The 26,772-nt window shown below is 36.8% G+C and overlaps 1 protein-coding gene across 1 annotated transcript in view; it reads left to right on the plus strand.

The window, feature by feature from the left end:
- Positions 1-26,772, plus strand: part of gabra3 (gamma-aminobutyric acid type A receptor subunit alpha3) — a 211,946-nt gene that overhangs the window by 180,044 nt on the left and 5,130 nt on the right. Inside the window, exon 9 of the mRNA XM_065287272.1 lies at positions 5,666-5,871. Coding sequence (XP_065143344.1) covers positions 5,666-5,871 — 206 coding nt within the window. The remainder of the gene's footprint in view (positions 1-5,665; positions 5,872-26,772) is intronic.

Consider the following 26,772-nt stretch of genomic DNA (forward strand, 5'->3'; position numbering starts at 1 on the left):
TTGTACGTATTTTATGAGGTGGCTAATTTATACGACCACATTTGTACGTTTTTGTATAATTTTCTTTTGCGCTTATGAGTTGGGGTAAGGGTGGGGTTTCATTCTTGTTTTTTATACTAATTGTATGTATTTGTAAGATTAACTTCGTAAAAATATAAAATACGTACATATTCCCGTGAGATCAGAGAGGACTAACTCAGGAAATATCATGCAGAAAAACATACATCTTTATAATAACCTTTGAAGAACCTTAAACACTTTCACTTCTGTTTGACCTGGCCACTAAAATCATTAAAATGACTTCCAAAGAAAACTGTATTTCAAGACTGATAGATCTTCTGACAAACAGCACTTTGAGACTGATATTTAATCCATATGTTCTGGATGGCTGCCAGTTTCTCGGATCTCTCATGATGGGCCCGACCTGACATTTGACACAGATAATCCTATTTTGCCATTTTCATCATAACTCCACACAGCGTAATGCTCAGTTTAAGATTTCGTCGACAGCGAGCATTATAGTCATCTGTCTCTGCAGAGACAATAGCAAGACATGTAACGTTCTTTCTAATGTCCCTCAAGCTTTTCACTCCATTTCCAGATGGAGATAAAGCCTAATGAAAAGTTTAATGAGAATCTTCTTTGCCATTTGACTTTTTGGCACTCTATCAGCTATAGATTTCAATTTAATTGTTCTCCACTGACGTTTATGGAACCAAGCGGCGCTCGCTATTCATTTGCAACAGCAGCGATTCTTAACAGCACATTGTATATTATATAACTGTGTTTTATGTGCACTCTTATTTTGATCACTACAAATGTAGTCTGTCTGCCTGCGCTAGAGTCGGCACGGCCCCCTGGTAGCATAATATCAGTTTCTTATATTGCGTTGTCTTCATCAGCCAGTGGGCACATACAGAAACAGATGAAGTGAAATGACTGAAGATATTGTGCTTCGATTGACATACATTGAGGAAAATTCTCATTATTTTGAGGTTTGGTACTTCAGGCCCTGTGAAACATTATGATTTTCAATAGATTTATTTTGTCAGGTGCTTCTGTTGAATTATAGATGTGCATTGTCACTGGAGCCCTAGCCAGAAATGCTGATCTGCAATGAATATAATTCTTGCCAAGAGTCACCCCTTCGTATAGGCAATGTGTCAAATGGAAAACTTTAAGCAGAGCTAGCTTTGAAAAATTACTTTAATCACAAAGAATGCACAGAATGAGGAAAATATCAGTACAACTAAATGCCATCTGAGCAGATTTAGAACTATTTATACAGGGGAGTAGCAATGATTATAACATAAAGAAAGTTTAGATATTGCACTTTTCTCCATCTTAGATTTTGGCAAAGTTTTTTGTTTAGTATTGTCAGACATCTTTACCATCTAAAAAAAACATTTCTGTTGTACAAAAGATTCTTCTTCATGATAAATGGCTCTACAGAATATAAACATGAAAGAAATGTTTTTTTAAGAACCTTTGTAAGAAATGATGTTTGGCGAACCAAATATGTGACCCTGGACCTTAAGCTTTCTATTGATGTATGGTTTGTTAGGATAGTACAATATTTGGCCAAGATACAATAAATCTAAAATCTGAGGGTGCAAAAATATTAAGAAAATAGCCTTTAAATCATTCCCCACAAGCCCTCTTTAAAAAAGTTGCCAGGCAGCATTTTTTGTGATTTTCACAAAAGTTTCACAAGATGCCTTCCAGGAAAATTTTCTTCTTTAAATATATAAACAGACAATTATATCAAATGAAAGAACAGACACTCTGCTTTCAAACAAACAAACAAACAAACAAAATGGTAAAAAAAGTTCATCTTATCTTCATTTGTTGTCTTTTTAAATATGAGTAGGTTTTTCAAAAATACCAAATTTTGATCAAAAAGATTAAATAATTGCATTTTTGTAAAGGAATTTTGTTAAAGATCAGATTTAGAACGAGTATCAAAACATACACAGAGTTTAAAATTAATCAAATTTTTTTGCTTCAGTTTTTGGGTGAGAGCCACCTAGTGGATAATAGCGGAATTACAGATTACTGTAAAAACTTGTCAAGAAAGCCTAATTGGCAGGGAAATGTTTTTGCTTAACTCTTTCCCCGCCAGCATTTTTTTTTAAAGTTGCCAGCCAGCGCCAGCTTTTTTATGATTTTCACAAAAGTTTAATGCCTTCCAGAAAATGTTCTTCTTTAAATATATAAACAAACAATATATCAGATGAAAGTACAGACCCTCTGCTTTCAAACAAAAACTGTTTCATCCTACCTTCATTAGTTCTCTTGTAATCACCTCTCAAACATGGGTAGGTTTCTTCAAAAACACCCAATTTTGAGCAAAAAGCTGAGATAATTCCATTTTTGCGAAGGACTTTTGATAGAGATCAGATGCAGAGCGATCTTTAAAACATACACGGAGTTCTTTCTCTTTCACGTGAGGCGCTACTTCCGGGTTGTATAAGTTGCTGGAATAATAGCGGTATTGCGGAAAGACGGAAAATCTCATCATTGGCGGGGAAGCGTTTTCTCTTAATTGACGAGATATTACACATATTATTGATGATAAATACAGTTTTGATATTTACGGAAGGAAACGTACAAAATATCTTTGTGAAACATGATCTTTGCTTAAAGGCTCTCTAAGCGAATATGTTCGACGTCACTGGTTGTGAATTCGCTTAGAGAACCTTTAATATCCTAATGATTTTTGGCATAAACAAATTGATAATTTTGACCCATACAATGTATTTTTGGCTATTGCTACAAATATACCGGTGTGACTTAAAGTAGCGTGCACACCAAAGCTTTTACGCCAGCGGCCGGCTATGTTTTCAGTTGTATCCAATGGAATTGCGGCACTTTTCCGTGCTGAAAGCCGGCGCTTGTGCCCAGAGTTGAAAAAAAATTCAGCTCGTCAATGTCAGTTCTCACATGGCACTGTTCCACAACTGATAAACAAAGCAGAAGTATAACAGCAACCAAAGCGCTCAGTTGCTTTGGCATCCTCCTAGCGTTTTCAGCCACGTTTAAAAGCTTTGATGTGCACATCCCCTAAACCATGATGAGCTTTTTACAGCACCTTTGTTGTTAGTATAGTTAGTAAACGTATATGTAGTATAGTTTATGTGGATACTCTGGTGGACTGATACAAAATATTAAAGCATCCCAGTGCTGTTCTGGATCTTTATGAGCACAATTAAAGTGCCTATCATCCAATCGGATTTAAAGACCGGAGACCAGATTTACTAACAACTTTCGTCAGTGCAAACGCCTCTTTTGCCGTTGAAAAACTACTGTCAGGATTTACTAAAGACACGCAGTGACAAATTAGCGCTGAAATAGCATGGACTATTTTATGATATTTTTAGATGGACTTTAGAAGTTTAGTCTATTAAAGGTCACGTTCTTTCTGATCCCATTTTTTTAAACCGTAGTTAGTGTGTAATGTTGCTGTTAGAGCATAAATAATACCTGTAAAATGATAAAGCTCAAAGTTCACTGCCAGGCGATATATTTTTTTTAACAGAATTTTCCTTTCAAAGCCTACAGCGAACGGCCGGCTTGGACTACAGGCCTCTACTTCCTGCTTTAATAACGTCAGTAAAACAGTTTTTGACTAAAGTCCACCCACAGGAATACGTCATTCACCAACTAAGCTAATGGCAAGCCAAGCTGCTATCAAATCACAACACACTAAACAAACTACACAATCTGTAAACACAATCAAAGCTTTAAAAACACAGAAAGAACAGGACCTTTAAGGCATGTTGGTTTTGACAGGCTGTTAAGGTTAGGAATTTGTTCATCATTTATGGTCATTTATTGAATATCTATTTGTTGTTTCTGTTTAAGATTAAAAATGTATAAGAGAAGAGTATTTAAATGAATTTACCAAGGTTTGGGGTTGTCAATTTACTGGTATTTGCACCATTACTTAACGGCAAAAATTTTGATAGATTGTGTTGGTCATTATAGAAATGAAATTTTTGTGCCTTGATAGTAAATCACCTGCAAAAAAATTTCAACTTCCATCAGCAGTTTATTAAAAATAAAACTGACATATGCATAAGGCCTAAAATTAAAAAGAGACTGCAGTTCGACAGCAACACAAAATCCCACTCGATAACCTTTCCATTCTCGCCTGATTTCTTAAAAAGGAGAGTATAGTAGTCATGGTACTTTTAGCACGAAAGTTGAAAAGTTTAATTAAGTGCTGAACTTAATCCTCGGGAGTCCACTTGTAGCGTGCACTTGACTGCGAGATTAACACACATTTCCACTGATTTGTAATGAGAATCATTTATAAATCCATGTGTACAAAAATGTGCCTTTTACTATGTACTACTGTATACTGTACAGTAGTAGCAGTTATTTATTTTTTTGCATTTATAATTATTTTTATTGCAGATTATGGCAGGATAGGGAAAAGTGAATGCATGTGAAGTAGAAATAATGTTATTCAGAAAGTTTCAGAGAGGTATGTATGTGTGTGCGTGCGTGCGTGCGTGCTTGTGTGTGTGTGTGTGCACATGCATGGCTTGCAGCTAAAAAAATGACATCAGATGACGGGGAAAGAGACAGCAAGCAGTGAGCAAACTATGAGTCAAAGCAGTCAAGAGGAAGTGCCTCCGCAAGTAGATGTGAATGATAGGAAATGGCATCTCAACAACTGAAGCTAGTTTATTTACACATGCATGCAAATGCCTTTTAAATATAAATGTCTTTTTTTCAATAAAATAATTTTTATATGACTGCATTGTTTTCTTCACAACCAATTTAAATGTTGAGACAATTGAGAATACCCATTTCAAACCCCATGTCCTCTCTTATCACATTCATGTTACTTAAAATAACTTTCCAAGGTTGGCAGGTCTGTATACTGTATATGAAATATATTAAACGTATACAACAGATAAAAAATATTGAGTTCTTACACAAGGACACACCAAGTTTAATGAGAACATGTTGCAATTTAAGGGCCGTGTAGCTGGCTTATGAATCTTCTTGTGGTTTCAGGGTAGGACGTCTCCTGGGGGAATGTTTACTCCACTTCCCTTTAAAAGCTCCCATCACTTACAAGCATGCGTCTTTTTAACCTCTGACACTTGAGCGCATTGGCATTCACCCCAGTTCTGAGTGCTTATTTAAAACTCCACCGCAATGCTTTACAAACTAAAGTGGTTTATATCATAAATGCATCTGTCCTTGAAAGTCTTGACAGCATTATGAAATGCAGTACAACACCTGTGTTCAGGGCTTTCTTTGTCATCGTGTTGCGACTGACGTGTCAACTGGCATATATCAAACAGTGATTATCTTCTCTCTCACACATGGAAGGAACCTAATGTGTAAAAAATGTAAATTTTGTAAGATAAATAGTGTGGTAACTTATGCTGGTATATTTTCCCTGAGGATGTCTAATGGCATCCATGTTTCATGGTGCATACTACATGAGCTATAACATCAAGCCACCAGACATTTGTAAAGATGTTTCTCTTTGGTGCAGAATTGCGCTGCCAGTACAAAGGTTGTGGATTTAATTCCCAAAGTACACATACTGATAAAATGTTTACATCGAATGAACTGCCAAACACTGTTTTTTCTGATGTATGTATCACTTATTTTCACTTACCTTTCCTTTTTTTGGTTGTAGGTGTCACAACTGTCCTGACTATGACAACACTGAGTATAAGCGCCCGAAACTCACTTCCCAAGGTGGCCTATGCCACAGCCATGGACTGGTTCATGGCCGTGTGCTATGCCTTTGTCTTCTCTGCCCTCATTGAGTTTGCCACAGTCAACTACTTTACCAAGCGCAGTTGGGCCTGGGATGGGCAGAAAGAGTTTCAGGAGCTGAAGGTAAGAAGATATAAAGGATACACTCCAAAAAATGATTTTCAAGAAAAAGATCTTGAAAAAAGTGTTAGTATTTTTGTCTTGTTTTCAGTAAAAATATAAAAAATCTTAAATTAAGATGCTTTTTCTTGATGAGCAAAATTACCTAAGAAAGTAAGTCTAGTTTTTAGACCAAAAATATCAAATTTAAGTGATTTTGTGCATAAAATAAGCAAAAAAATCTGCCAATGGGGTAAGCAAAAAAATCTTGAAAATGTTTCTTAAACACTAAATTTTTTTGCTTGTTTTATGCACAAAATCACTTAAATTTGATATTTTTGGTCTAAAAAGTAGACTTATTTTCTTAGGTAATTTTGCTCATCAAGAAAAAGCATCTTGATTTAATTTTTTTTTATATTTTTACTGAAAACAAGACAAAAATACTTAGGCCCAATCCCAATTCTATTTTATACCCCTCCCCCTTGCCCTAACCCCTACGCCTACCCCTTCCCCTTGAAACAGAGTGTCAAGGGGTAGGGCTGAAAATATTCCCTAAGAAATGGGACACCACTACTAGACTGTTACACATCATCATAAGTCATTGCTAGATCGTACGTCATAAGCTAAGTTTCCATCCACTTGTCAATCGAATTATCTGAAGTTCGGTAAAAAAACGTATGCGAATAAAGCGGGTGAAAGTGTGTTTCCATCCAACGGCTTTAAAGCGAATAAAAACCTGTACGTAATGACGTCACATGCTGTTTTGCGATCAAATTGGTATATCGAATTGATTTGAGACATTTGAAGGTGTTTCCATTCATTTTCGCACTGAATCGCACAATATTCAAGCAAACATTTGCAAACAAAGTTTTGCTAGACAAAATGGATTGCGCCATACCACAAGTTATAAGTGCTTATGTGCCAGCTGAGCTGATAGCGACATATCAAGCTAAGAAAATGATTGCTATGATAATGCAACGGTCTAATGTTCTTTGGCCGAGGATCCATCTCATCAAGGTCGAATTTGCTTTCATTTTCCCTCCGGCACCGTTGCGAGATAACTTTCTTTTTTGAAACACGTATGAGCGCCTTACATTTACTCCGAAGGACGTCCCACGTCTTGTCATAACCATTGTTGGACATTTCCTTCGCGAGTTCCTAATAAATTATGGCATTTCTTAGATTTTTGCTATCTAAAATAGAATCGGGCCTTGAAAGTTAGGCCTGAAATGACGGAGCCCGACAGAATGCAGCCCGAACCCGAAAGCACATTTATATTGACAGCTTTTTAAAAGCCTGAACCCGTTTACAGCCAGACATTATTTAAATGTGCGCACGCAAACAGCTTTTATCAAGAATGAGTAATTCACACAGGTTTTAACATTATTTATTAATGACTAACTGGGCTACACGTCACTTGGAAGTTGAAACAAAGAAAAAAAATAAGTTATCTGTATTCTGTAACATCTTAACATCTCGTTCTAAATAAGCATATGCAGTACATTATAAATAGGCCAACATGCCAAAAAAAACAATTATTTCTTAACAAATTAAATTAAGATATTACATTCTGAATAAGATGGTTATTTGGGAATAACGAAATTAAGATAAAGGTTCCGTGGGATATGCTTCGGCACTTTCTTTACATTAATGCCAACATTAGTCTATATCCTCTGTCTAAATTATGTATTTAGTTATACATTAAAAAAACTTTACTCACCAAGATTAGACTACATTTTTGTTGAGGAAATTATTAAATCCACTGTAAATGGTTTCAGCGTGGTCCTGCGCTTACTGATAGGGCATCCAGCAGCATTGAACTTGACCGCTCATTTACAGTGCAAAGGCGGAGCACGAGCCCGTGTAAAATGTTAGAAATGAAGCCCGAATCCAAAGATCTTCAGCTCTAAAATAGCCGTTATTTTCTCTGGTAAATTAAATTTAAAATGAATCTCGTCTCGTCATTTGTCCACTTACATCTGACTTTGTTGACACACGCCATGTGTGCCACCAGAGCGGACCTAAAACTTTTTCTTCTTTGTTTTGTGTGTGGGTTGCAACCATAAAATGACCTAAACCTTAATCGCAAATCATTATTTATTCGGCAAATAACGTTTCCATCAGCGTTTATCGCATAAGCCATATATCGATCAAGATAAAATCAGATGAGATCGAACGTATTTCTTTTGAGTCGATATTCATGAAATTCAATCGAATTTTACTGTTTCCATAAGGCATTTTTCATTCGATATCACTTAATTTGGATAAAAACATGTGGATGGAAACATGGCTATAGATGTGTCAATGTAATAATACAATAAAATGTAATAATACAATAAAATATGAAAAAATATGTTGTGGAACTATCACAAAGTCAATAACATTAGCAAACTTTTTTCATAGCGATTTTTACAAATCTTTTTTCGGAGAACACTACCATATACATGAAAACAGGAATAAAGGCAACATAAAACAAGTGATTATTTGTTATTAAAATACTTTTTAATGGAAAAAATTTAATGGAAATTTATCATACCCCCTCGTCTAGTGTGGTCCCGAAAAATCTTCGTTTGAAGGGCTACCTGGCCCTTCCCCCTACCCCTTTCCCTCCAGCCAAAAGATAATTGAGACACCCCTACCACTTCACATGAATGTGCAAAACAAAGGGGAAAGGGGAAGGGGTAGAATTGGGATTGGGCCTTATTTTCTTGGGACTTATTTTCTTAGGTAATTTTGCTCATCAAGAAAAAGCATTTTAATGTAAGATGGTTTTATATTTTTACTGAAAACAAGACAAAAATACTAAGACATTTTATTATTATTATTATTTGCAGTGTATTAGAGATGCGCGGTTGGCAGTTACAGCCGCGGACTCCGCGTATAAACCGCGGATCGGGCGGATGACGTGACGAAAAATAATATTTTAATTAAATTCGGGCAGGTGGCGGATCGACTGCTTGTTAGCTGTGTCCTGAATGCAACCTTAAAAGTTGAGCACTCTGTCTTTCAGGGTGGCAGCCTCAGAAGTTCTCAAAGAGAACTAAAATGAGACGGTCTAGCCTTCTGAGGACCCATAATTTGCGTCGCCTGTTGCACGCGCCCACCGCGCCTGTCAGCAGAAAACAGAGGGGACATTTCTGACTTATTAAAATAAATATGTAATTAAAAATATTAATTTATTTTAGAAAATATGACACATTGATAGATTAAACTATTCAACAGTATATCAAATAATCAACCTTAGAAATATACGCAATATAAACAGAATAATATTAACACAAAACATAACTGCTGTACGGGTCCAGTAAACAACAAAGATGGAGAAACGCTTGTGGAAGTTTGGAAACAACACAACTGCTTATATACTACGTAGATGAAAATTCAACATTTTGACCATTCAACAACAAGAACTGAGGGAAAATTGAATCAGTTTAAAACACACCTAGCATACTAGCCTACTAGCTAGCAAATGTAAACAATAAAGGGACATTTCACTTTTTTTGAAAATATGCTCATTTTCCAGCTCCCCTAGAGTCAAACATTTGATTTTTACCGTTTTGGAGTCCATTCAGCTGATCTCCGGGTCTGGCGCTAGCACTTTTAGCATAGCTTAGCACAATCCATTGAATCTGATTAGACTATTAGCATCGCGCTCAACTGTGAATATATATTAGCCTTTGTTGTTGATATACTTTTCTATTCAATAAAAAAAAAAAATTAGTATCGCGCTCAAAAATAACCAAAGAGTTTCAATATTTTTCCTATTTAAAACTTGTCTCTTCTGTAGTTACATCGTGTACTAAGACCAACAGAAAATTAAAAGTTGTGATTTTTTTTTAGGCTAGGAACTATACTCTCATTCTGGCGTAATAATCAAGGACTTTGGTGATGTAACATGGCTGCAGCAGGTGTAGTGATATTACGCACTGCCCGAAAAATAGTCCCCTGCTATTGAAAGTAACCAAGGGGACTATTTTCGGTCAGTGTGTAATATCAGTAGGCCTGCTGCAGCCACGTTTCATCAGCAAAGTTACTGATTATTACGCCAGAATGAATAAGTTTTAAATAGGAATAATATCTAAACTCTTTGGTTATTTTTTAGCGCAATGCTAATGGTCTAATCAGATTCAATGGATTGTGCTTAGCTATGCTAAAAGTGCTTTCACTTATAATAATGGATTCGAAAATGGTAAAAATCAAATGTTTAACTCTATGGAAGCTGGAAAATGAGCATATTTTCAAAAAAGTGGAATGTCCCTTTAAAAACAAGAATAAATGTGTCACAATGTCCATTCGTTTACATTCACTACCCCATGGGATGATGTGAAGGGCTTCCTCTGACACAATAATCGTAATAATATATTGTTTAATAATAATATCTTGTTTGCCGCTTGTGAATTTGTCTGCAGTTTAAAGCTTACTTCTGTGATGGTCTTCACAATTTTATAACTAAAAAAAATTGTTTTTACAGTTCCGTCATCCATCAGAGTTTGTTTTTACAGCATGCACACGAACAGGCAATAAATATTCAGTAAATAAATCTCAACAAATGTGGGCTTTCTTGTTAGCAAGCTCATCACCATTGTAATTTTCATTGAGGTTGTTCTTGTTCAATAAGTTGGATGCTGCCAGCAATCTTTCTCTTCACAGCGCTATTGCTTACTCTTGATTATTGCCAGCCTCTGTCCTGGCCCTGATAACCTCTGAAAAATGAAGTGCTCAGAGCTAATGGATGGGAATTGCAGTAGGGAAAGCCGAGTGAGGCGTTCACAGGATGAGGAGATATTGTACCTGCGAACCAGTAATATAAATTCGTGTTTCGTCCTGCTGAAGTAACCCACGTGTAATCTGTCGAGAAGCACTTTACTTGTTCATTAACTGCTCAATAGAATGGAAATTTTGTGTGTCTGCAGAAAGTATGGAAAGTACAAGACAAGAAAGTACAATACAATACTGATAGCACTGCTAGACAATAGAAGTTTGAGCTGGCAGTGAAAATGTTGCATCTAAATGTGAAACTTTTAAAAAGATATTTCTCTTCTTTTTCCCATTATAAATCCACTTACAGTATGATGGTACCTTTTGCGGTACCCTTTATTTACTTCAATATGCAAATGTTTTCTACTTTGCATGTGAAATGAGCAACAATTATTATTTACAGACACGACCGTGATGTGAGGTCCACAGAAATTATTTGGCGTGACAGTAGTTGACATGCTTTTTTCTACGAATTAATTTGTAAAGAATTAATAACAGCATCAACTTTTCTTTGAAAAACTTCATTCTGTTTCCACATTATATGGTAGTCCTGTGTGGTCTCAGTGTTTGCAGCAACTGAGTTAAGCCAGTAATAATTGGTTACACGCGACAAGCTTCACTAGACTCTTCTAATGACAGGCCCCGGGCCCTTGCCAATGATCCGCCCAAAACAGAGCTATAGGAAGAGACAGCTTGAAATTGCGGGACCTTTGAGATAGAAGAAAATTGAATGGCTATTTATGGCCAAAAAGGAGAATGATAGAAAGCAGAAGAAAGCGCATAGATGAAAGATAAATTGAAAACAGGCTCACTGGGGTCTTTGGCTAAAAAGAAAGCCGAAAACTGATTTGCTCTAGTTAGAAAGAAGGGGAAGCAAAAGCAATGTAGAAACTGAATGAGACAAGCAGGAAGAAAGAGAATATGTTTCGAGAAAAGAGCAAAGGGTTGGATGAAAAGAAAAAAAGAAATGGGTTGGCCTTGAATGTTGTTCCCCATAATGAGAAACCAAACCGGCTCTCAGCTTCACGGCAAGGGTTGATGAGGTCGCGTGGTTGTCTCTGAGCAGGAGGTGTGATCAGAGCAAGGTGAATTGTTCCTTTTCTTGGAGTGTGAGAGTTGCGTAACTACAGACATTACCAAATATCACTCGCTCTAACTGAAGACCAGTTACTACACTTATATCGGACTGTAATTCCCCAGCACTTTGAGTTGGACACTGCCCCCTGTGCCCTATGAGGTTCACCTGTCTTTACAGCATTGAATGACATTACAGGTTGAGGTCAATCCGATTTACCTTAGCGGGAACTGGTTGTGCAGTTCTTTTACAGTCTAGATACTTTTGTTGATCAAGAAGTGATACAACGGATAGCATGAAATGACAAGTGTATTGAGCTGGGAAAATTTAACTGCAGTATACAGTAAACATAAAAAAGAAATCATGTTTCACTGAAATACAAGTGAGTAATGTGTATGGTATGTAAACTACGGACCTACTGATGCCTGATATTGCTTGTTGTTCACTATTCAAAATAAAAAACAACTCAATAAAGTTACATTGAAGGAGGGCTTCAAACTACATCTAGTCAATCAATCAATCAATCAGTCAATTTATTTATAAAGCACAATTAAACACAACTGCCATTGTGAGCAGAATATTATAAATAAAGTTTAAGAGGTAGGCTCAAAGAGGTGCAAAGCAACAAAATTATGTTAATCAGGGGTGCGTTTCCCAAAAGCATCGTTAGCCAACTACTTTCGTAAGTTTCGTCGTTACTGACAAAGTTCAACCATTTGGTGTTTCCCGAAACCATAGTTCAAATGAACATTCGCAAGCTGCATTGCAAACTTGTGTGGTTTGAACGAAAGCTCTTCACCTGTCGTTAGAAGCATTGTTTCTTTGTATTATCATATGTAGACTTACGTTGATCATGCTTTTGAACAAAATAAGCAAAAAACATGTAGTACAATGCAGAGCCGGCCCTAGACCTTCGGGGGCCCTAAGCACAATTTGGTCGGGGGCCCATTTGACCGTTTTAAGTAAGGCCTAAAGAAAAGAAATGACTACCTTATAACTATACTGTACATATTATATCTACTATGTTATTTTTTTATTTTGTCTTTTAAATTATGTTTTTTAATTATTCTATGTATACTGTATGTTAATGATCTTTTTTACGCTGCTGGTCCTGAGTACGTTCTTATGTGGCAACATGTAGCCTACAGAATGACAATAAAAGACCTTGGGGTGGTCCCGGACAGGGATTATCTTAAGACAGGACTCGGCCTTAGTTTAATTAGAAAACATAACCAATTTTTACAAACATGCCTTACTAAAAACATTATTTGTGTGCATTTTGAGGCAAAACAAAGGGCACAGGTGTATTTTAAGATATGTCAGTGCAAGCTTTTTTCAATTTGGACAGCTCTTAGCCTACTTTTATTTTAGTCCATGACTAGTTTAATTTCTGTCAGGGAAACTGCCCCCTTGAGTTCTTGATTTGAGTTCCATGTTTGATGTCTAACAGGAAAAATATGATACCACTAAACTGAATGACAGTGCAGTGCAATGAACACACCCTGATGAACTTGCTGAATAAAAAGACTGATAAAGTGATTTTCACTGACCATCAAAGAAACATCTTTAATTGACACCAGAGTTTAAGAGGCACAAACAACAGCCTATATATAATTTGAATGAAATAGAGTAAATAGAATAACATTTAAATAAAATATTATATAAAATAATAAATAGAACACTTAAATGTTTAAATTTTTCAAATAAACAACATTAACCATAATATCTAAAACACCACAAACAAGATTAAAAGTAGCTAACATTCGCTATAACAACCGCCTCACTATATATTATCCCTTACGTAAATAGCATAACAATAGTTAATGCTTGTTTGATATGAGCTAAATCTGCGCATAACCGGTGATCAGCGCGAGATGCGTTTTTCAACTTGTTCTTGACTTATGACATTCATATTTTTTATTAATTCCTTTAAACTTTTGTATTGCTGTTGGATTAGTTGTTCTGTGAGCTGTTTATATTTTACACAAAAACGAATTTAGACTTAGATTACATCCCAACATTTACTAAGTAGCCTTCCAGTAATGAACAGTTCACCTTTGTTGATTCTCCTTATAAACATCTTAATGTAAATGCATTTGTTGGTATTTCAGTTGCATCTATTTAATCCGCGATAAAATACGCGAACGCGATCTCTTCCATTGCTGATGTTTGCAGTCCACAACAAAGCGAGATTCATGCGGCTTGCCTGCAGTTTTTCACTCCTCCCCTTACTGCAGCCGTCTGTGCTCGTCTAAATTCCAGGCAAGGCAAGCTGCATCTCAAACAAGCGTAGTCTGACAGACAATGATCAGGTGATGAGTGACATCATAGGGTCAGTCAGGGTCAAGATTAGCGGGGAACTCGCCATAATAAAGAACTAAATAAAAACAACTGTGCTTATTATGATGCCCGATAAAGAGCGCTGTAGATCCATTTCTTTTTATTTATTTTATGTTACTTTTGATGTATAATTTTTTTTCAACCACTAGCTGGCAGTGACTCTATGGGGTCCTCTGCTGGCCACGGGGCCCTTTGCAATTGCAAGTGTCGTTTAGTGGCTGGGCCGGCTCTGGTACAATGTATATCCATCGTTCTAAAGATTATTTTACGTCTTTATGTTTGTAAACAGAATTAAAGCGCTGCATTTGAAAACTGCGCATGTGCAGAGTCATATGAGCTTTAAGACCCTGGGCAGTGTTGTTTTTGGCAGCCCTTTTAGTTTTCGTTTTAGTCTTAGTCTTTTGGACGAAAATGCTTTTAGTTTTAGTCACATTTTAGTCACTTATGAAATTGTTAGTTTTAGTCACGTTTTAGTCGACGAAAACACAAAAAGGTTTTAGTCAAGTTTTAGTCGACGAAAACGCAAAAAGGTTTTAGTCAAGTTTAAGTCAATTTTAGTAAAAAAAGTATTTTTTAACAAATTAATTTAGGTTAAAAAGTGTGGTGTATTTAATACTATTAAAATGTGCATTAAGGTTCTCCCTGAGGTCTTGCCATTGTTTTAGTTGATGTGCCTTCTGCGCATGTCATAACAAAAAAGTTGAGCCTGATATACCCTCATGTTGAGTTTGTGTGTTACGCTGAGACCTCACTTATAAATTTGAGAAACGCGTGCCTTGCCTTATTTAAATACACCACAAAAAGTATAGGAAATGGGCTTAGGTTTGACAAGTAGATACATGTAAAACCTTAAGCTTACCATGAAATGTGTCACAAGCCGAATGTCGAGTAAAATGTATATGATTGGTAACAGCGTGACTGGTTAGTTACCTTTACAAAAAAATATTAGCGTGATGAGCCTTCAGGTGCCGCTTGAGGTTGGTGGTATTCTTCCCATTCTTGCCCTATTTGTGGCCACATTTACCGTCGTCTCCCAATATGCATTCCGTTTTTCTGTCTGATGGATTATACTGAAAGTATGTCCATTAATCATCTCATCGTTTCCGTTTATTGGCGCCTCCGCAACGTCCTTCGAACTCGCCACAGCCGCAGGTGTGGTGTTGTTGTTTGAAATCTGGTGCGCGTGCGCGGCATGGCGGCAGCCGGGTGGTGGGCGTGACTGTGTTGACCCAAAACAAGGAGAGGAAACGGCAGCATTGCGGATACTTTTTAGCTAAAAACAGACAGATTTCACGCAAAATATGCAGAAATGACATGCATTGTAAACGTCAGACTTACATTCATTTTCGTTCCGTCTCGTCTCGTCAACGAAAACTCGAAAGCGTCTCGTCATGTTTTCGTCACCTTAGAGACATTTTTAGCTAGTCATCGTCGCGTTAGCGTCATAAAAAATAGGTGCGTCAACGAAATCATTTCGTTATCGTCATCGTTGACGAAAACAACACTGACCCTGGGGAATCCCTGGGAGGAGTGATGTAAGAGGGAACTTGCGCAGGAATTGAATATCTTGAAAAAAAACAACGGATAACTAAATCACGATAACAAAATCAGCCTTCCGATGCAATATATGTTATTTACAGCAGTAATCTGACATTAAATTGATTTGCACAGGTTAATTAGTACTTCACCTCCCACGTGACATCATCAACTATGTTGTTAAACCAACATGGTTCAAACAACGAATGTGTGACAAAGTTACTATGCTTTCGGGAAACAGTCGTGACAAGGAAGTTCGTTTCTCCAACTATGCATTGTACTATGTTGGTTCAGCAGCGAGTTGCGTCGTTGTTCGGGAAACGCACCCCAGAATGGAGCTGAAAGTGAAATGGAATTTTGGACCAATGGGATTCCGCCTTATGTGGGGCCAACCAGTGCAATATAAAACAAACAGCAAGCATTTAACCAGCAAAATTACTGCAATTACTGGATAGAACATGACCTCACATTAACAGGGATGAACCTTCTCACCTTTCGGCAAAATCCACCGTTTTGGATCCAAAGTAGGTCATTATTGTAATTTAGTTTTTAAAAAATAGGGGGTGATGGGGTTTGCGAGGTCAGTGTTTGGACAGGGTCACGGTGAAAGAAATTATGAAAATCATGTCCAGCTGTTGTGGTAAATATGTCAAATCATCAACCAATTTTGCAGGTTATGTTTACAATAAATAGGTCCCGTACACACTGCATATTAATTCGGTTGTCACTTCACTTTTTAATGCTTAATACTGTTCTGTACAAACACAGTTCATTCATTTACGGGACTGACAACCGCATTCTACAACCAAATTAACTCCCGCAAAATGCAGGTAGTGACAACCGCATTTACAGAATTCAACGATGTGTGTGCACAACCGAATTCAACTACTGGTAGTTAATCAAGTGTTTAAATGTGCATCATAAACATGACAGGTCTCTCTTTTGAAAAAATAAATTTGTAGAAGAAGAAAAGAAAATGACAGTGGCACAAGCTTTTGCTGACTAGTGTTGCCAGATCTTGCACAAAAAAACAGCGAACAAGAAAAATCCAATAATAAACCAAAATAAATCTAAATGATTTACCTCAAAGATCAAAATATTGGAACCGGCACCTTCACACTTTATTAACACCAAAAACTTGATCGCTTCATGAGCCAAAAGCCATAAACGGTTAAACGCCATAACGGTATTTACGTACAAAAAAGACAAGGACCTGGCAACACTGCAAGACTCACAAAGCGTACAATACACAATGGCAAGACGAAGGTTTATTTCAAAACACAATGCTGTTAAATTATTTTGGTAAAAGTTGTGAGACGCGAGATGGCAGAAAGTTGCTATGGTTATTTCTGTGTCAATCATCACATTTTCGGGAGTGAGTATTGTTCCGTACAGACATGAAACGAACATTTAGGAGATAAAGGCGCGCTAGTTTGTTTGTTTTGAAAGGAATAGGGCAGACCCATACTCGAGCTTGCATCTTTATCACTTTTTTTTACCCCGATGGGTTTGCATCCCTGACATTTGCTTGGATATGCAAGATGCAAGTTGTGAAAATGTATTTATGAAAACAAATTATGAACCACAGGCTTATATTGCTTATTCAGGGTATTAAGCTATTTCTTGTAACTGTTGAAATAAAATATGTATAGAAGTGTAACTAGTCCTACTTGCACCTGCCCTGGGGTGCGTTTCCCGAACAACGACGTAAATCGCTGCTGAACCATCATAGTACGATGCATAGTTGGAGAAACTATTTACCTTGTCAAGACATAATAACTTTTTCACACATTCGTCGTTTGAACCATGTTGGTTCAACAACATAGTTGATGATGTCATGTGGGAAGTGGAGTACTAAATAATCTGTTCAAATCGATGTAATGTCAGATTACTGCTGTAATTAACGTATTAAAGACATTTAATTCATACGCAAGTTCCCTTTTACGTCACTCCTCCCAGGGATTCCCCAGGGTCTTAAAGCTCGTTGGTTGCGCACATGCGCAGTTTTCAAATGCAGCGCTTTATTTTTGTTTACAAACTTAAATACCTAAAATAAAAATGTCATATATTTAGAATGATGGATATAGAATGCACTACATGTTTTTTGCTTATTTTGTTCAAAAGCATGATCAACGTAAGTCTGCATATTATAATAACAAGAAATTATGCTTCTAACCACAGGTGAAGAGCTGTCGTTCAAACTATACAAGTTTGTGATGCAGCTTGCGAATGTTCGTTTGAACTATGGTTCGGGAAACACCAAATCGTTGAACTTTGTCAGTAACAACGAAACTTACGACACTAGTAGGTTAGCTAATGATGCTTTTGGGAAACGCACCCCTGAGCGAGATTCAAAACACTACAGAAGAAAATGCAATGCATAGCGTACTCTCAATATAACATTAAATAGGCTATATATGCCTACTTAGAAAGCTGTTAGACTAAGAAAATAGTGTGCTTGATGACGGACTTCTGACCTTTTTTTTGCTTTCCTGTGTCATACTGTGAGTTCCCCTTCATTAACGACGGCAGTTTCTGATGTCTCATTCTCAATGGTAATATTTCTTGGATTGCTTTTGTGATGGTCCTGTAAAATATGATGATATGCTGCTTGGAATCCTTTTCATTTTTTTATATTTGGCTGTTTATGCGCTGAAATACACTATTGGTGTTTGCCAACATTTGAAGAGTCTGGGCATGGATTCAAAAAGGATTATGACATAACCTAGACCGTTTGATGACCATTAATCATAGGGGGATACATTTTGTCCCCACCCGGGATAAAAAATAATTTATCAAAGGCAGGGATAATATCACCCACCCTTCTCTTAGCAAATCACACCCGGGATATAAGATTTATTGCTTATTGCTCTTATTTAACTACTATTGGTTAGGAAAAAGTTAGACAACATGCATTCAAAAATCACTTTGTGAATGTAATACCGATAAAATATTGAATGAGTAAAAGTTTTGAGAGTGCCATTGCTTTAATTATTTGTTTAAACTTTGGTCGTTGGAGGGAGTGAGATGTGGAGATGCATTGTGACATGGGAAATGCAAATTTTCATTGTTGCATCTATGCTAATGCTTACCCAAATATACACTGAAAATAGGTTAAGCATGTGTGTGTGTGACAGCAGAGGGGGAGGACTAAGTGGAACAATTGTGCAGAAGAGATAGCGGTTACCCAGATGAAAGACTTAAAGCATGTTTAATTCAGTTTGCCTGACAGATAGAATGTAACACAGAGCCCCAACGATACATAGTCGCCCCAGTCACCCTCAGAAGCAAAATTCAGTTCATTCTACAAATGATAGCACACGGTTAAGCCTGTGCCTTGACACATACTCACACATACCACTGGATTTAATATGCAGCCAAGATGCATGACTGTGAAATGAATGGGTGCCACCCACAGAAAAGAGAAATCGCAAATGAGATCTTGCTTTTTGTCCTGGACAGCAATGCCATTAAATTAGGACCAAGATCTCCTGCTTCTCAGACGATACTCCTCTGTAAATAAACCCAGTAATCATTATTAGAGACTTCAACAGTCTCAAACTGTGCTCGGATAAATATATTCACAGAATTTCGATATGAGCACAGAGATGTCTCATCAGATAGCCAATCACATACCATTTTGCTTTAGTCTTCCAAAGAATTTAAGAAAAATGCACTCCTATGGGGACTTTCAAGCACTTTCTTAAGAGTTTTATTGTTCTAATTAGAAATAATTGATAAAAAATATAATTTTAAGATCTATAGATGAAGATCATAATTAAATAGACACGTTTGTGCTGTTATGCAGTTACTGTATACTGGCCTCGTACACACTGCAAATTTTCAGGAGTGACAAAAAAATGTGACCAAAAATGTGATAATTGACAAAGAGATAACAATAGCAACGTTCTGCCGTCTTGCATGCTCATCACTCACAGCTTTGATCAAAATAACTTAACAGCGTTATGTTTTGTAATAAACCTCTGTCTTGGCGTTGTGTATTGCATGCATTTGTAAGGCTGCTCCACAGGATGCTATCTTGCAGTGTTGCCAGGTCCTCATCTTTTTTGTACTTATATACCATTTTGGTGCTTAACCGTTATGACTTTTGGCTCATAAGGCGATCAAGTTTTTGGTGTTATTAAAGTGTGAAGGTGCCGGTCCCAATATTTTGATCTTTGAGATAAAGCATTTTAATCTATTTTGGTTTATTATTGGATTTGTCTGTTTTTTTCGTACGAGATCTGGCAACACTAGTCAGCGAACACTCGTGCCTCTGTCATTTCTGCACTGCGCATACAGAAGACTTTTTCCTCTTCTAGGCATTTATTTTTTCAGAAGAGAGACCTGTCATGTTTATGATGCACGATTAAACACTTTATTAACTATTCGTTGTTCAGTTCGCTTATGTACACACTATGCAGAGTTTCTGTAAATGCAATTGTCACTCTCTGCATTTTGCAGGAGTTAATTCGGTTGTACTGTAGAATGTGGTTGTCAGTCCCGTATGTAAGTTACTGAACTGTGTGTGTGTACAGAACAGGATTAAGCTTTAAAATGTGAAGTGACAATCGAATTAATATGCAGTGTGTACGGGACCACCGATCCATAACTATTTGAAATCATAACAGAGAGCTTTATCTCTCTCAGTGAATACTGCAATCTGTTTGCTGTGCTCTATCAAACCAAATCTCAAAACTTTCAGGACAAATGAAATGAAAGAAATCAAATAGCAGTTTATCAAAGAGCAATTAAATGTTGAACCTAACTCAGTGCCATAGTTTTATTCCCTACTAAGATGTTTTGGCAGGATACTGGCACGTTCTTCATTTAATAAATGACTAACATATTAAAGCAATGATATATATGTGATATTTGCCAAGTGACCGCTTACAGTATGGGCTCTGTTATTAAATCTTCAACCCTACAGATATCTTTAGCAATATATTCAGCTACTATACCTTATAAATGTGGTGTCCACATGAAGAATTTAGCAGATGCACACTGAAACAGAGAATAATACTTGGCACAGCTGGAATGCAGAATCTGTCTGTGTTAATTTCAGTATATCCTCAGGAAAACCCTGAGACACTGTCAGGACATGGAGAAACACATACTGCATTTAGATAGTCTATAAAGCGCATAGTTGTGATATATAAAAAGATAATTTAACACCCATCCGAATCCTTGCTGCATAAAACCAGCATCCATGGATTTCTACAATAGGACTGATGTTTCCATTTTATTAGGACAGGGTTTTTTGTTTTATAAGTTGCAGGTTCCCTTCGAATCATCATCATCTTGCCTTGAGCAGGTCAGAAGAATTGAACCAGTTATTGATGTTTTCATACCTTTGTATATCATACAAAGTTAAAAAAGTCCTGCAGGATTTCAAAACTTCCATGTTGCATTCGAAACCACATAAGTTGACCACTTACTAAACAAATAAAAAACAAAGTAAAATAACTTCACTCTGATTCACCACGGGAAAAATATGGCAATCGCTACTTCCGTTACATGGTGACTTTAATGATATTTGATATAGTTGCATTTTAAATGAAACCATTGTGTCGTAATAGTTATAAAAATATAAAATCATAGTTTTGATGCATTTAATATCACACATATATTAAAGGGATTATGATTGGTGGAGGTTGAGAGGATTCCCCCTTTCATATGTAAAGCGCTTTGAGTGCTGCAGAAAAGCACTAAATTAATGAAACAAATTATTATGAATTAATTATTATTTTCAATTATTATCATTATTATTCAAAATAGAGCACATGCAACTCCCCATAATGGTAAGAGGCGTGACGTTTACGGACAACGATAGGTGGTTAGCGAATCGCAACACAGCGTGCAAGCTAACCAATTTGTGTTTATTGTGTATTTCTAAGGGAGGGTCTTTATAAAAACATTGTTTATAACTTTGTAATCTGTTTAATTTAACCCTTCTGATGTTTCATCTACTTTTTTTCTTCTACACTGTATGATGGGTGTTTAGTGCATTACATTTGGATAATTTACACTTTCAATTTGTTTTTAATTAGAATTTTTACAATCCAAAGAGACATCTTCACACTTTAATTCATAATTCAAAACAAAATCATTTGTAGTGTTGAACACGTATTAAAAAATACATTCTCTGTGTACCCGGGGAGCTTATCTTGCCAATACACAATGCAAATGAGACCTAAGCCAAAAGAAACAGTTGTATCAGTGCGGCTCGTGTTGGGCTTGTACTTGGGATCCTTTACTAATGCTGACATAAGCCCAGGCTGTGATTTAGAGACTCAGGTGCTGGTGTAGCAGCAGGGATCGATGGCTTGTGATTGAGGAAGCAGCATGCTACAGTTCCCACTACGAGATCCCTCACACAGATATTGGCATTAGAAAGCACCGCCAATGGTCTGCCATCTCCCTGTGCAGAATGCTGAGCTGAGCATTTTCTGCTCCGTCTTCTGTTTGTGTTGGTGTCAACGGTTTCTTTGCTTGTATTGGAGGTCTACTGGGGCCATAGCACATTGTTCTTTACATTCATTGTGGGGTTTTTTTTGTTCTTCTTTTGTCGTTACCGCTTTGTCAATTCTGCCAGAACATGCTACGAAGATAAATATCTGGACTCTAGTTTGTCCAACACGAGTATATTCTTATTTGTTAGTGGTGTTTTCCAAGACAAGTAATTGTTACTTCAAGTCACATTGAAGGAGGGACCTGATCTTTATCTATAGAGATGAATATTATCCAGACTTGAGGGTGAATTTTGTTGACTGGACCAGTATGCAACCTCTTTGAAAATACCTTAGCAACCACCCGGAAAAACCTAGCAGCCGTATAACTATACCCAGGCAACCACACATAGCATCTTGCATGGATGATTACCAATCATAATCTAAGAAAATGTATGAACCTGTTTGTTCTTATAACGCTCAATCGGGCAGGTTTTGTAACTTACAATTGTCAAATCACTCGTGTCCTCTAAAGCTATTCTCTGCATATTAAATCGCTTTGTCACGGTGGATTTAGCTTCTGTTATCCACTGAGCTTTTCCAGTTTCATTTCTGAACTGATCAGAGGTTTAAATGGGCGTTTTAAGCTATGTGCAAAGTTATCCTGCCGTGGCCGATGATTATAGCATTTCGACTTCTCGCCCATCAAATTCTCCTACACATTTAACTGCAGCAAGTTCCTTTTCTGTGTTCACAGTGTGTAACTAAGTGACACATTTGGAGATCCTTATTGTGTCATACTCATAAGGACTATGAAAATCTGTGAAACCAGCCTTGGCCATTAGGCTATTTTATATGGGTTATTAAAGGGGACATATCATGGAAATCTGACTTTTTCCATGCTTTAGTGCTATAATTGGGTCCCTAGTGCTTCTATCAACCTAGAAAATGTGAAAAAGGGCAACCCAGTAACGTAGTTTTGGTAAACCATTCTCTGCAAGCATGTTATAAAAAAGGCATTGAAATCAGGCTCCCCTTGTGATGTCAGAAGGGGATAATACCGCCCCTTAATCTGTACTATCCAACCACAGCACTGCCATTTAATGCAGAGATCAGCTCATTTGCATTTTAAATAAAAGAGAGTTGACATGCAAAGCAAAATAATCAGACCTCGTCCTTGTTTTTTGTCAATACCTTGGGAAGGAAAATGAAAATTCATCACAAGATATAAAACCATCTTTATTTCTATCACACCATTTGTTGTAGTTCTTGAAAAGTGTTTTCTATTAAAGAAATCGCAGTGCGTAGACACCAGACACCAATGAAGCACGTAAATTAGTTAATAGTTAATCGTTTCATTCACGTCTGAAATCTGTCAAAGTTTAGATTTTTCAAAGTCTATGAATCATGCGTTATGCACGCCAAATGCCCGAAATGCTCAATTTGCGCCACCTCATTTGCGTTAAACGTGACATAGGATGTCTATCGCTTCTTTGCTTGACTTAAAGGATTAGTCCACTTTCTTAAAAAAATATCCAGATTATTTACTCCCCACCATGTCATCCAAAATGTTGATGTCTTTCTTTGTTCAGTCGAGAAGAAATATTTTTTTTTTTAGGAAAACATTCCAGTTTTTTTCTCATCATTAATAGACTTTATTGCACGGCTCTCTGGAATGCTTGATTCTGATTGGTCAGTTGAGAAATTTGCAGGTTCGTTCTTTTCAAATAATAACCGCTCCGAAGTAATAATGCATAGCCGGTACTACTTGTACGATTAAAATCGCTCCGCGCCAATAAAGATTACTGTTTGGCGCCATCTTGTGACAAACACTGGACAACCACAATTAAGAATGGATTTTGACATTAGTTTTAACATGTACGGAAAAAAACAAAACATTTAAACAGTGGATAGAAGAACGAACAACGACAAGACACAGAGAGCTTACTGAGACTGAACTTGACAAAATAGAGCATGACAGCTACGAAGCCAATACACAAAAAAATACAGAATGGGGATTAAAACTTCTCAAAGACTGGTTAAAAGAGAAAAAAATGGAGACAGACAAGTATGAAGCAGAGGATCTTAATAATGTATTACGATCATTTTATGCATCTGTGCAAAGTTTCGCGGAAGGATAAAAATGTTAATTTTAAACAAATATGCTAATAAAATGTTTCAAATTCATATTCATGTCCAGTTTTTTTTCTTATGTGGCAAGTAGCCGTGTAATAAGCGGGATAATGTAGAGGCAGCCGGTAGTTATTGGGAAATAAGCCCCTTCAGTGTGATACAAGATGATCACACTGTCGGGGCTTATTTCCCGATAACTACCGGAATGCTGTATTCTGATTGGCTGAGAAATGTTCCATGGGTATGCATTAATTTCTGATAAACGCACACCTAACTTGTCAAATGTCTTAAAAATAGGCACCAGAGCAATGCCGTGGTATAAGAGGAATAATTGACTCCGGTCTTTTGACTTATTTGAAAATAATGAACACCCGCATTGCACCTTGGGTGTGCATTATTTTCTTATAATTCAATGGCCCGTCGTCAATTATTCCTTACTTAACGGACCCCAACATTTAACAGTTTCAGTGCAGTTTAAAATTGCAGTTTCAAATGACTCTAAACAAAGACATAAGGGTCTTATCTAGCGAAATGATTGTCATTTTTGGAAAGGAAAAAAAAATGCACTTTTAAACCACAACTTCTCGCCTTCCCCTGGTCCTGTGACGCGCCAGCGCAACCTAACGTAATACGTCAAGAGGTCACGGATGGAAACAACACCCCAGTGTTTACAAGTGTGGAGAAAGAGGACCGTTCCGACGTTGTTGTATGGGAAATGATACTAATTAATGTCTTTGTGTCAGTTTATTGTTTAAAATAGTCAGCAAATGTACATACATGTAACACGTGACCTTTCGACGTCAATAAGCAATTACGTGAGGTCGCGCTTGCTCTTCACACAGCCGGAGGAAGAAGACAAGTTGTGGATTAAAAGTGGATATTTTTTATTTTTCTTGCCAAACATGACAATTGTTTCGCTAGATAAGACCCTTATGCCTCGTTTGAGATCGTTTAGAGTCCTTTGAAACTGCAATATTAAACTGCACTAAAACTGTTAAGTGTTGGGGTCCATAAAAGTCCATTCAAATTAGAAAAATCACGGAATGTTGTCTTCAAAAAACATAATTTCTTCTCGACTGAACAAAGAAAGACATCAACATTTTGGATGACATGGTGGTAAGTAAATTATCTGGATTTTTTAAGAAAATGGACTAATCCTTTAACATGTAAATTACTTAACGCTTCATTCGTGTCTGTTGAAAACGCACCATTAGGAGCACTTTAATGTCTGGAACAAACTCAGAAAATCCTTGTTCTTTTGTATTCTGTAAAAGAAAGAAAATCATAAAGGTATGAAACAATATTAAAATGATTAAATGATGACAGAATTTTAATTTTCAGGTTAATTATTCCATTAAGTAATTTTGGCAAAATGGAAGCGATGAAAATGGAAAGTGAGCAAATGCAGCAAGTGCACATGCTTTTACTGCCTTGCCATCCATACAAATGTCTTTTCTGATTGACAGAAGAATGAAGCCCGGTTAGATAATCTCATGCTTGCAGAGATGTGGGAGCTTTGACTATCCAGACAAGCAGAATGTCTGTGTATAAATGTATGATCAATTCCAGAGCTTATTTACTTATTTATGCAAAAACAGCTTCTGTGATTTACCATAGACATGCCATGCATTCATTTGGCTTACTCAAACTGTCAGTTCCGGGTCATCTCTTCATAGAGGATCTTTCTAGTTCATCTGCAAATATTATTGCATGCAAAATAACATCTGAATAGAAAACAAAAACTGTGACTGTACAGGTACCTGAATCAAATCTTAAAGATGCATAAAGTGTATTCGACTACACTGCCCATCTGGAGAAATGCCCGGCTATTATGCTGTTCTACTTTATTTTATCATCATTTAATGAATACCTGCTGCCATGATCAATAGAGAATGTGCACAAATGTCTCTTTTTAAACAAAATTACTTTCACCACCTTCCTTCTTTAGGTGGTAACACTGCCCTGTTAGTTGTGCCAGTTGAACAATGCTGACTTTTGCACAAAGGCCCCAATCAACAGTAAGCCTAATTTAGTGTATAGCTCAGTGGTAGAGCATTGCGTTTGCCCTGCAAAAGGTCATGGGTTCAGACCCAGGGAACACAAATTAATAAAAAATATATGGCTTGTAATGCACTTTAAGTCACTTTGGATTAAAGTGTCTGCCAAATGCGTAAGTAAGTATTAAAATAAACCACATAGCATGTAGATTGAAGGTGTATCAATGCACAGCTCACACAAATTCTGTGTAGGCTATGCCACACAAAGTTTTTTATACAAATATATATAAACAATGTTATAATTTACTATTTCGCATCGAGAAATGAAGGATCAGATGATAGATAGGAGTTCTAATGAAGGTACTCTTGTCATGCTATTGTCGCGCACCCTTCCCTGTTTTTGCTTTTCTTAATCTACAAAGTAAATAGTCTGGCCATCTAAACATACAAGGGGTGATCAAAAGGTCAGAGACTACCATGATAAACAACGTAAAACTTAACTAAAAGTAACATTAGTTAACATTAGTTCAGATAATGTAATATCATAATAATGTTAAAATGTTTGGAATTGTTGTGTCAAAGTGACCATTTGGTATCTTTAACAACATGTATTGACTAAAATAAGTCTTGTGTGACT

This window comes from Paramisgurnus dabryanus, chromosome 18, assembly GCF_030506205.2.
Source record: "Paramisgurnus dabryanus chromosome 18, PD_genome_1.1, whole genome shotgun sequence".
Lineage (NCBI taxonomy): Eukaryota > Metazoa > Chordata > Actinopteri > Cypriniformes > Cobitidae > Paramisgurnus > Paramisgurnus dabryanus.